Below are 13,230 nucleotides of genomic sequence, written 5' to 3' on the forward strand. Positions count from 1 at the left end.
TACCAGCCGGTGTCACCCTAACATCTTTGCACAAGATCCAGCGCAGCTTCTTTTGAGCAGGGAATAAAACATGAAGACTTTCATCATTGCATTGCTTGACTAATATTGGGGAAATGAGACACGTCCAGATCTATGGATATTTAGTCAGAAATTCTTGCATCCCATATTTCACTTTAACCTGCACAATGCAAACACAGAATGGTAGGCTATAGCCTTTATTTACACAGCCCAAAAATCATAACTCATGCTTAAATTTACAGTCTGCAGAACAGAGGACACCCTCCCTCAATTCAACCCCATAAAGACAAACTTTACACCACATCAGCAGGAAAAATACAATAGTTCTCCGACAGATGTTTTGTAAATAAAAGACAGACAGAGTGACAGACAAATTATAATATTGTGAAACTGTGACAATAAACCAAGTGCAAACACAAAGGCTATAATTAGAGCTGGAGACGTCACTGTCATGAATTCAACAAATGCCACTATTTCTGTGAAGCTCTGTTCTGACAAATATCATTTCATTGTAATATTCAATGTCACATGAACACGTATGCTGAAGAAAACTTAGTGGAAAGCTTGAAAAATATCAGTGTAACCATAGTTTAGTTTGCATTTAAGTATTGTTATTATTTATATCATCATAAATAATCACTGCAAAATAATGCAAAATTAACCAGGTCATTTGAGCAAAAATATTCACTTAGTCCCAAGCTGCACCGCCCTGGAAATGACACAACAAAATATTGATATTTCATTAATATGCATCCTAATTATAGTTTTGAAATCTCTTTTTGACTTATTTGCCAGTTAATATTAAAGCCACCTTTTGTATGAATGTTACATAGCATATGGAGCTGTTCTGTGCATTGCAGCCTGTTGTTTGCACCAGTTTGTTTCATTCATTCAGTCAATTATCTTTTCATCACATTAAGTGCAGCATCGTGGCCTTTCTATGACCTTCACTGCAATTTAAATCCCCTGATGGTTACATGTCGTCAAAAGGTCAGTGGTTGATGATGACACCAGTCAGCTAATAATTTTAGTTTTATGGTTGTTTGGGAGAAATATATCCATGCAAGGTAATGATTAATACTATAATTCTTAAAAAAAAAAAAAAAACGCTTGCGATCCCGTATCTGTGTGTATTAGATTCAAATCATGTAATTTCGTGGTGCCCTCTGAGCTTTCGAAGTTATTGATTTATTGACGTGCTTCCTGGCCCTTTTCAAAACATCTGATTTATTATCTGAGTTTGACACGTATAGTGATCTGTGAGGGGTTTCGCCACACAGCTTCAGTCCTGTTTATATTTGTTACATACAAACTAATTAAAACATGTTAGAGCAGCCAATTAGTGTACTTTATGAGGAGGAATAGCGGTGGCAATTGTTTCTGTTGTCACATAAATGTTGTCATCAAGAATTAGTATTGGAATTAATTAGAAATAATTTGTGTTCTTCTGCATAATTTTGCGATCACCACCGCACATGGAGAGAAAGTTTCAAAGGTGTGTTTTTGTTTTATTGTTTAGATTTGATGTGTTCACAGGTGATATGTGAATGTGAAAAGTGCTGTGGAAAGTCTGCTGAAATAGCGAGGTATAGCATGTCTTGTAGGGAATTCTAATTTGCTAAATCAGTAGCTTTAAAGGGACTGATAAATCAACCAAGAGACAGCTTTACTGCATGCATTGGTGTCTCAAGGGACTGCTGCTGACGCTCTCCCTCTCATTCAACATTGCCCACGACTCTTAACAGCCATTTTAGATTTCCTGGCTTCATTTTACACACAGATGCTGTGCATGGACCCGGGGCAAAGAAAACATGAGAAACAGAGGGTGAGGCAACAATGATGTAGCACTCGGTATACCCTCTTGCACTTGCACTGGAAACCCCTCTTTTTTTTCCCATGCTGTGGTTCAAAGCATGACGCCTGTGAGGCAGTAGAAAATGGGGGAGGGGTAGGGAAGGCAAGCACGCCAGTGAGTGAGAGTGTGGAGGAGAGAGGACGAGAGGAGGAAGGAGAAACACAGCTAGAGCATCGTTTGTAATGGCTGAGGAAAGCACAGCGTAAGGGGATTGGCTGAGCCGGAGTGTAGCGTCACCGCCCGTGAGGGGGAGCTCTGAGGATGCTCCACTGAGCTGGGAGGGAATACATTCGCTGGGAGTTTGCATTGAGAGCTCAGCCATTATCAGCTCTACACTAAGAGAAGGGACTTCGCTGCAGATCATTTTCCACACCCAGTGCTTGTTGACTCTGCTCCTCTCTCAGCACCAGCCATGAATTATTTGCGCCGGCGCCTCTCGGACAGCACGTTCATCTCCAACCTGCCCAATGGCTACATGACAGACCTCCAGAGGCCTGACCCTGCTCAGCCTCCTCCACCTGCCGGCACCACCACCACCACCACCACCACCACCCCTGCCAAGTCTCCTACAGCTGGGCCTACACCTCCAGCCACTTCCCCTGCTCCTGAGAGAAAACCCCCGCAGTCTCAGTCCACCGGAGCAGGTTTCTTCAGTTCCATCACCAACGTTGTGAAGCAGACAGCTGCCTCAGCAGGGCTAGTGGAGCAGACCCAAGTCACGACACCTAAGAAGTTTAAGATTCTCCTAGTCATCGATGAACCACAGCAGGAGTGGTAAGACAATCTCCCTCTTTACTCACTCATGTATGAGTCTTCTACACACTGTGTTTTTTCTTTGGTCTTTAATGCTTTTCTTCATTCTTCATTTGATTGTAGTAGTTAGTTAATGCTTAAAGACCCATTGAAGCAACATCTTATATGAAGCACCCTGCAGATGTGAATGTGCACTGCTGCTGTGGTTTGATGGTACGGCATGTCTCTGTTACAGTAATAGATGGAGGCAGCCAATACTTAGGGAAATATGGTCCATTGATTCTCAGCAGTAATGACATAATACCAAGATGGAGGATTTTTTTTGTCCTCTATTCTCTTTCTGTTGTAGAAAATGTTTTTCTGTGGTCTTGTTTTACATAACGAAACAATAGAATCTCATCTGTATAAAGTAATCTGTTTATACAGATCTATAAAATCTAATCTATAAGAAATACGGTGAAATAACCAAAATCATTGATAGTCTTGTCCTATAATGTGGCATTATACTGTTCTCAACAGTGGACAATCCACAGGTTGTGCAGAATGGAGGAATGCATGATATTTCTCTGGAGGTAGCCTGGATACTGCAGTGCTCTCCGTCTATCAATGGGGTTTCCCCCCTTTACCACTGATAACAGATCACATGACATGCCCTGCACATAGTGTAGCCTACGTAGAGAACGGCTAATGTAACTTACTGCAGAGCACGGTGCACAGGTTTCCATTAGTCAGTCATGCATAAGGGGCATGCAGTAGCCAGAGATATTTCACAGCGTGCTGAGAAAAAGAGCCATCCTGTTATTAATGTTAAGGGTGGGTTTACAATAAGGCATTTAGGCTGTTAAACTGACAGTCTGTGCCCTGGGAGCTTTTATTTAGAGGCGGCTTAATACAAGGATTTTTTTTTTGGCGGTCTATTGTGATAAAGAATGAAAGTGGAGGAAACTGAATTTCCTGATCTGTTGTTGAACAGCAAAAAAAAATGTCAGTTCTGTCTCCTCATGTTCTTAATTTGTTTACACAGCTGACATACTGTATTTCCCACAGCAATATGTGTGCTAGCTAGAGCTGTGCAGCTGGATAGTGCAGTGGGGGGGCTCACACATTGTGCACAGTGCATCTCTGTGACTTCTGTTGCCTCCTTTTGGATATTATAAATGGACCTTTTACTATTTGCCAGAGAGCAGAGAACTGAAACTCAACCCTGCAAGTCACATTTGGCATCTATTTGTGCAGGCAGTCATGCTGATTGTATGAGTGTCGTATCAAGGTTAACATGTCGTCTGTGTTTTGCATTATGGCCACAACCAGATGGCGACTGTGACAAGATTTTATTTATTTTATGCTGATAAAGGTACTGATACTGTTGCATTTACCCCTGGATTTAATTGAATCATCTGAGGAACTTGGCCTCAAAAACACACACCAAATCACACAAATTCAGGTGTATTTCATTGCTTACTACAGGTGGCCTGGCAGTGCCCTTTGTATGAGTGCAGAACTGGCCATTTCTATAATAGAAACCTTGATCAATGTTAGTAAGCTCAGACCCTGTCAGCAGGATGGATGCCAGCCGTATGAGTTCACTTGTTGGAAAATAAGGATTACAGTGTGGTGTGCCAATACACTGACGCTGCTCTTCTGTTTTCTGGCAGAGACACACAATATAATATATTAAACTAAAACCATGTCATTCATCAAAGGTGATTCCAACAGAGAAAAGTGTGTAAGTTGGGCTGAGAACTAAGACAATGTTTTACACTCCATCACTTTGACCGTCTGACAAGATCTGGTGTGTAGAAGCTTGAGAAAAAAAAAACATATTCATCAAATTCATCTCCCTGCCTGACATTATTTCTGATACCTGACACAGTTGATCAATGAAACGTCAGTTCATGACGCCGCTTCACAAACTACCAGTTACATGCTTCATACTATCTAGTACACATCCACCTGGGAGATTAGCTAAATGTTTCACTCAATAGGCTTCCTCTGTCTTGAGTGCTGCATCTATTTTTCATGGCTGCTCAATATCACTGACAGGGGAGCTGTGTACTGTATGTTTGCTCACTAGCTTTGGTTTCTTCTGTTTGCTTTTATAAGACCTACCTTTCACCCCGTGGTTGTAAATCACAACGGTAGTACAAATCAGTCTTGGTTTTATTCGGTATAGTTGGGTCTGCCTGTCTCCTGTAGCTTGTAATGCGTTCGTATTACGGTGCCGTTTCAATTATTAGATATAAAACAAAGAAACAAATGTAATGTTGAAAATGACTCGAAGGGAAAAGCCATAGAAAACTACTGATGTGTTTGTTATATTACATACTTTGTATTCAGCTCTCACCATGGCAGGGTGAAACCATAAAAATATATAGCTGTTGGCAAGCTGTAAGAGCACGGACTTTCTCTTTATTATAATGCAGGTTTTGCTGAGTACCTAATATTCTCTGTAACGTTGGCTCACCTTGGGTCTGAGGGCTTGTTTATTTGCTGTATCTCATTGCAGGTCGGTGTGTTTCAAGACATTTTTTTTTCTGTCGCTGCCAAAACAGAAACCATAGTGATGAGTCCTTGTGGCCCTTAGGATACACAGAATGAAATCAGGAGAGTGGCCTCCAGACTAATTTCATCAGGAAAAGGACTCAGGCATCAGCTTCTATTTATCATACCAAATCAAGCAAATCAAAGATGATCTATATCCTATGTTCAGATACATACTGGGCTATTTATATAGTGTGCAGTGTGATATTTGTCCTAATTTCCCCCTCATAAGATTTGAAGGATTTTGTATAAAAGTACTGCATTTAATGACACCCCTCAAGTGCACAATGCAATTACTGTATTATTGTTATAATTATTATAGTGATTAAATTGAGTCTGAGTAATCAAAGAAATTACTATGAGAGTCGAACGGTTATTTCTGTAAAGTGAAGACCAATTTGTGTTAAATGGCACAAATGTCTGAGATGTTTTAATCTTACACGACTTGTCTGTTAGATTCCAGAAGTTACTGCGAGCAAATGAAAAATGTCTGGCAATTTTCATATTATCCATATAGAAATAACAGAATACATTAGTATGTATAAGTGTGTGAAAAGTGTCTCTGTAAGGCAATAGATTGTGTTAAGCCAAATGAAACTGCATAGACTAAAGTGCGTGCTCTCTGAGCCATGGCGACTGTCAGGGTGACAGTATATAGAGACAGACACATTCTGTCATTTGGTGTTTTTACTTGATAGATGAGGCTGCCGGGCATCCAGAGAGCTTTGTTTTGTTCCAGGAATGCTTTGCTATAAATTGCTCTTATGACAGGAGGAGCAGATGGCACACTGTCTTACTTATCAGACTAATGACTGAGCTGTGCTGTCTCTATATTCTCAGTCACTCAATGTTCAGATCTAAAGAAACATACACCAGGGACTGTTTAACCAGTATCAGGCAAAGGAAAGCTTAGTATTGTGAGTTTAACCTTATTGAAACATTACCCACATGTGAGAGTGAATGTTAAACAGGCTAAGTGGTGGACATTAAAATTCAGCAAAGGCTCCTGCTTACTGAGCTCTCGGGTGAATCATCTGAATGAAAAATAGCGATGTAAAATTTGGCAACACGTCCACACAACTTCATTTTTCATCCTCTGTAGGCTACTACCTCGTTTACACTTGATATGACAATAGAGGAACATTTATATATGTATTTAATCTAATTTATTTCCCATCTCATCTTTAATTCAAGTCAAGACTAGACATATTGATTCTTACAAATGAACGATCCAGGTTATCACGCTCCTGTCTCTGTCTCAGTGAGCCCACATAAACGCAGTACCCAGCAGTGACTAAGTCTATTTTTTGAGGTCAGCGTGATAACAATGTCCTTGGTTTTTAGATGAAAGGAGCAGAACTTAGCACAGAATGGCCGTGGATTTTAACAAGAGGACATGGGTACTTTGAAGTCACTGCCAAATACTAAAACATACCAGTGAGCAATGTTGAAAGATCATGTTTAGCAATAGGATCATGTCCTCTTTGGATATGTGGCTTCGATGCTCAGTATTGGCTGAGCAGGGATGTGGTCTGCAGAGTCTTGTCTTATTGTGTGTCTTGTCTTGTGTTTTTGTTGTTGTTATTTTGGAAACACTGTCTCTCTAACAGAATGTACTGGCAAAGAACATCCATCACAGTGCGAAGACAGCATTTCATTTTCCCAGATATCTGAAAAATGATTCATATTTTAATGCTTGTTTTTCTCCACAGCCAAACACATCCCCATGCATGCTCTAATTAGATTGAGGATGAATTATTCAGCTTTGCCTCCACACCAAATGAGTAGGAAGCAAAGGGTACATGGCAGCAAGGTGATACACACTAAGAATGAGAGAAAACATGTCTGCTGAATATATTTAACACATACTGAAACTTAGATGTTCCACAAATGCTGTTTGGATTAAAGTTTAATTTGTTTTTTTTTTTACCACACCACACCAGTTTAACACCGGCGCACTGCAGATGTTGGCCGTTATTGAAGTGTGAAGTCAAAACTGTTGAAGTGGAAATCAGAATGAAACCTCCTGCAGGGAAAGTTAATAATGATTTACAGTAGATGTCCCTGGATGTTTCTACTACCAAAAGCTTATGTTGTCAGGTCTAGCACCCAGCATCAGAGTCAGGGGTAAAAAAAAAAAAAAAGAAAAAAAGGAAAAGAAATTGGACACACTGTTAACAGCAGCAGTCACTGTGTAAGTTTCTGTAGTTTTCATCTCTGTGCACTGTCAGTAGACAGACAGACACTGAGCCATCTTAATCTGAAGTCACATGGGAAAAGATTTCCTCTTCAGCAGTGGTCCAGGGGAAAAGGTGTTTAAGGACACAAAGTCTTTTATTCGAGGAAAAAAAGGCAGTTATTCAGTTTGAAAAAGTGATGAATCACGTCACATCAAGTTATGAAAAATGCAGCGATTTGCTGAAAATAAAAATGTGGATTCACTGTGGTCGACAGGACCGTTACCTCACTGCATCCTTTATCCACCCCGACTGGGTGGTGCTGCAAATGGACAAGCCAGAAGGAAATACTGAGTTGCATCAGTATTTTTGTTCTAGAAGGTTTGCCTTTAAGAGTTGTGCAGAAAAAAAAGTGTTGTAATGTTTTGTGGCTTATTTGAAATGAAGAATAGTTAGAAAATCTCTGAAACAGCAGTTGGAAAGCATGAAAGGAAACATTTTTTCCGCCATGTGCTGCTCATGCACTCAACTCAAATGGCATATAGCCTATTTGACATTAATTCATAGTGCGGGTTGTCAGCAATAGATTTGCACTTGGTCTGAAAATCAATTTGAAATCTCTCTGTGAGGAATATCTGAAATTTATGGTCACATTAAAAGTTTATAAATTCTCTGTGTTTCTCTTTTTGAACAGGGCAAAATTACTCAGAGGAAAGAAAGTATATGGGGATTATGACATCAAAGTGGAGCAGGTGAGTCTCCCTAAGCCACTTAAGATCCATTTTAAGTACTTATGTAAAACATAATAGAGACTTTTAAGCAATCTGTCTTCATATGCCAATGTAACCATTATCTCCACAGGCTGAATTCAATGAGATCAATGTTGTGGCTCATGCCAACGGGACCTGCAATGTTAACATGCAGGTTTGGAGAGGAGGCACCAAGGTCATCAGGTGAGTCACACACAACCTAACACAGGAGGAGGGAACATGTATCCTGCAAAAGTCACAAATTGGTACAGTGTTCTAGATAATACTCTCTATATATAGGTGTGTCTGTGTGTGTCTGACTCATTTTACCGGTCAGATTTTTGTCACATCTCGTCTATAATTTTATCCTCTAGGTCATTCAAGCCAGACTTTGTCCTCATTCGTCAACACGCCTTCAGTATGACCCAGAATGAAGATTTTCGCAACCTGATCATCGGTCTGCAATATGGAGGCGTCCCAAGCATCAACTCCCTCGAGTCAATCTACAACCTGTGTGACAAGCCCTGGGCGGTAAGCACTCAGCATTCACTGTCTTTTTCTCTTTTTTTTCTCTGAAGTAACAGTGATTTACTCATTTTCAAACCACTGTGTCTCTGATTCATTTGTTTTTTTGTGTCTCCAGTTTGCTCAGCTTATAAACACCTACAGGAAACTGGGGGCTGAGAAGTTCCCTTTGATTGAGCAAACATTTTATCCCAATTACAAAGAGATGGTGAGGACCCTGGGCTCATGCAAGAAAAACATTTTTAAATTGAACAACACATTGCCTGCATTGAAATTTGCAAGATGAAAGCCCAGATGAAATTATAAGGCAATAACTCCAAATTATACTTTCTTATTTTAGGTAAGCATGCCATCATTTCCTGTTGTTGTGAAGATTGGACATGCCCACTCCGGTGTTGGAAAGGTACCAAGATATTTTCTGTTGCAATATGACAGAATACATTGATCTGTTCCCTCTATAATTTCAAGCTCTATATTTCAAATTTCAGTCTTGATGAATAAATATGTATAGTAGTTAAGTTCCAGATGCCTCTTTAAGTCCTGTGTATGTCTGTTGTTGTGCACAGGTGAAGGTGGACAATCACAGTAAGTTTCAGGACATAGCCAGTGTCGTGGCTCTCACCCAGACGTACACCACCACAGAGCCTCTCATCGACTCCAAGTATGACATCCGGATCCAGAAGATTGGCGTGGACTACAAAGCCTACATGTATGTACGATTGAACATATTTATGAACTGAAGAAATGAAGGAGAAACAGACATGACCTTGTTTGAATTTGTGCAAATTACACACGTTTCAGGAGAACATCTATTTCTGGAAACTGGAAGACCAACACAGGCTCAGCTATGCTTGAGCAGGTGGCCATGACTGACCGGTACGTGTTTTATCAGTATCCTGCACTGTGAGACAAAGACTTATATATTTTGACATAACATTCTCAGTTTTTTATTGGTGAATAGTGTGACAAAATAGTGACATGGGGAATACATTAACAGACATTACAATGAGACGTTTCAACAGACAATAACATAAAATGGTTATGATGAGGTTTCCAAGTTCAGTTCTCTTATCAAGTGAGTGAAAAGTACATGTATGTGTATGTATGTGTGTGGGTGTCTTGGGCATCTAAATGAGAGGCAGAGGAGCAGAAATGTCCGTTTTGTGGTTGTTGTTTTTTGATTGATTGACATCTTTATTGACAACAGACAAAATGTTTAAAAGCGAAAACATGTTTGATGAGGTGCAGCGTGTATGGTCGAGAGAAAAAAGAGAGTGAGGGAGGAAAAACAGACAAACAAAAATCAAAACAATTTAGTATGACTAGTCATAAGATTTACACAGTGCAAGTCAGTAGAGTGCCATTTGACATAATTGTGTATAATATAATATAATATATGGCTTTGGGTCTTGTGTTAATTTGTTGTTGTGTTTAGGTACAAGGTGTGGGTTGACACCTGCTCAGAGATTTTCGGAGGTCTGGATATCTGTGCAGTGAAAGCCATCCATGGAAAAGACGGTAAAGATTACATCACAGAGGTACGACTCAATGGTTGTCAAGTTTGGAGGCTACAGCTAACTTTTAATGAAACGTCAGGAAGATGCTGAGATGTATTGATATGAAAGTTTCCTCTCTATGTATCAGTTCAACGTTATATACCATCCTCCATGTGCTGCAGGTGACAGGCTCCTCCATGCCTCTGGTGGGAGAGCATCAGGCTGAAGACCGGCAGCTCATTGCTGACATGGTGCTGGCAAGAATGAACGTGTTAGCAGAGAATGAAGCTAATGCTCCCCAGAGACCCACCACTATACAGCCATCCCAGGTAAAGAGACACAAAGGCACAGGCTCTCTCAGAGCTTAGAGACAGGAGGCTGCATCTTATGCTAATGTCTTATTAGTGTTAATATAATTATAATGTGATACATTGTCCTTTTTTTTTTTTTTTTTTTAAAGTTTACAATAATCTAGCTATTTTAGATCTCACTGAAAGACAATTATTATAGTCTGGATGAGTGAATTGTTTCTTTGTCTTTTTAGGGAGCTGGCCAGAAGGGAGAGATTGCTGGCGAACCCACTAAGAACGGTGCTGGGCGCCCACCTCAAGGTTGTCTGCAGTACATACTCGACTGTAATGGCGTTGCAGTGGGTCCAAAACCAGTCCAGGCCAACTGAGTCACCTAGGAGAACAAGGAAAGGTCTCAGAGTCTAACAATGACGTACCATAGCTGAACGCAAGCGCAGACGTGTGTGTGTGGACGCTGATAGCTAGAATCAGATCTTGGCGCCGTGAGCTCGGTACAGCTGAGAGCTGGCCTGGACTGTGTTTTTAACTCTATGCAGTGTCAAAATGTACTGTCTACTTGTTGACCTGTTGATTTGTGTGCTTGTATAGGTCACCTATGTTTCAGTAGCTGTGGATTTTCTTTGGGGCTGTTGTTGATGATGTAAAAAGCAGATTGTGCCTACACTGAGTTCAGTGCTGCTCTGTGCTACTTGTTTGACCCAGCTAAGACTCCTTCATTTGCCACCCACCCCCCTTTTCTGTTTTCTATTTTGGTGTGTACCCTTAGATATTGTTCAAACTGTGGACTATCGTGCAGTTTGAAGTTTGTGTATATCTCAATATGTATACAGTACGTGGGTGTGTATGGCTGTAGTGGTGATTATTTTCATGTTTATACTAATAGATATTTATTTTTGTTTGCATGATTGACACAAAGGCAGGTGTAAGTCAGTTGTAAGTGTCTGAACAAGTGGGATGTTCATTTACATCGCTGTTTTACCCTGTGATTCATGCATTGTGAATGTGTCATAAGAAAGGTATATTATATAGAGGATACATGTAGTCATTACCAAACATAGGCCTACATTAACACAGAGAGAATGACTGTGCACACTCGTGCATACACACATCAGAGACATGCAGTATGTTGCCTTTCATAAAGTTATTTTTTTCATCTATAGTGTCACAGTGTCACAGGATAAGAGATTATTAGGATGATTTTAGAATAATAGTATATAAACACATAATAAATATTAAAATAAGTCTACGATTTATCAAAGATTTTAATATTATGTAGGACGTTGTGCAGGTACCTGCAAACACAACTTCAATATATTTGTATAATTTTGAACCAAAGAATACAGTATATCATTTACTTTCAATAACAGTATTTGCACTCCAGTAGCCCACAATGTAAATATCAGTGAGGGGACTGCTAATGCTGTAGTGTCACATGGAGTGTGTAATTTCATCAGAGTGAAGCGCTCCAACAGAACAAATAGCCTGTTGCAAATCACACACCAGTGAGCCGATGCTGCGTTTAAATTGTTGTCTTTTGCATTCAGTTGCATGGAGGCTGACATTGTAATTGATAATGAAAAAAAAAAACGTGTTTAATGTTGGATCTGCTGTAAGATGCCAGATATAAAGCCCCCCTCCTACTGCCCTCACACTGGCTATCGGCTATCATGGTGGTGTTTCCATGACAACAATGCAAGTGCTCTGGGGTTCGGTGTGGACCCGTGCCCGTGTTGCAGCCATTCAAAGATCTAGAACGTTTACCCTCATCGCTCTCTTCCAGTGAGTTGATGGAAAGTGCAATATAAGTTTTTATGGTTTTTTGTTTTTTTTTACTTAATTGTGCATTTATTTTGAAATCGGATCTTCCATTAATTCATAAATTGATTCAAAAAGCTATATTCCTCCACTCATTGAATTGTTTTAAAACACAAGTGTCATGATCACTCAGTTGTTGTCCAGTGGCTTTGGTGGAAGCCGCTTCATATGAATGGTGAAACAGCTAAAAAGCAACCAAATCAACTGTAAAAAGAAAAAATCCGGACAATTTTTTTCCCAACAATTTGTTTGTTACTATAATATGAAATATGTTCAGCAAGCTCTGTGTGCAGTTCTTTTCCAAGTTGTATAAAGTGCCATTGTATCTGTGAGCGTATCCTTGTAAAAGCCATGCCTGAGGCTTTATGGATGTGTTGTTCTGTTTAATAGGAAATATGCCATGACATTGACTTCCAAGGGAGGATCATGCCGGGGTACCCCAGTCTCAATAGCTGCATGGTTAGGGCCTTGGTTCAGTGACTGATAGATTTTAATCGGGTGTGTTCATTTGGCTGTTGTGTTGAGGTGAAACTTCTGTCTTCAGACCTGCAGGACCTTATGGGCAATGGTAACTTGCTATATATGTATGTACACTTTTAAAAACCGGTGTTGGACTGTTTCAATCAAGATCAGAATACAATATAATGTGGAAAAAAGTCCATTCTGGATATTTCCCCTCTGTCACTGGCAATAAAGCTTCATTTGCAATATATGTTTGGTCTGTGTAATCATCCTCCATGTGTTAATGTTGTAAATGACACTTCTGCTTGACAATGTCACAGACTTTATCAATTTCACTATCAAGCGGGGAGGGCATACAGCTCCAACTGTTCAGCTGCTTGGCACGCACGCTGCACTGCACACAATGATTTACTTCCAATGCATGAAAAGATAATTGTATTGTGATAATGTATCCCTCCTTCTGCTTCCCCTGTGCTGAGTTACTTTGTGGCGTCTGTCGTCCTTCCTTCTGTTTACAGTGTGAGAAAC

At 40.1% G+C, this 13,230-nt stretch overlaps 1 protein-coding gene across 1 annotated transcript; it reads left to right on the forward strand.

Moving 5' to 3' along the window:
* Positions 1-666: 666 nt before the first annotated feature.
* On the forward strand, positions 667-12,952 carry syn2a (synapsin IIa). The gene is made up of 11 exons (XM_085782615.1): positions 667-2,647; positions 8,039-8,096; positions 8,206-8,297; positions 8,468-8,624; positions 8,737-8,826; positions 8,959-9,021; positions 9,185-9,327; positions 9,420-9,494; positions 10,054-10,156; positions 10,297-10,443; positions 10,659-12,952. The coding sequence occupies exons 1-11, from the start codon at positions 2,286-2,288 to the stop codon at positions 10,791-10,793; spliced, it is 1,425 nt and encodes a 474-aa protein (XP_085638741.1). The 5' UTR covers positions 667-2,285; the 3' UTR covers positions 10,794-12,952.
* Positions 12,953-13,230: the final 278 nt, after the last annotated feature.

Source organism: Trachurus japonicus, chromosome 7 (assembly GCF_045865225.1).
Source record: "Trachurus japonicus isolate A0001 chromosome 7, Traja_1.0".
Lineage (NCBI taxonomy): Eukaryota > Metazoa > Chordata > Actinopteri > Carangiformes > Carangidae > Trachurus > Trachurus japonicus.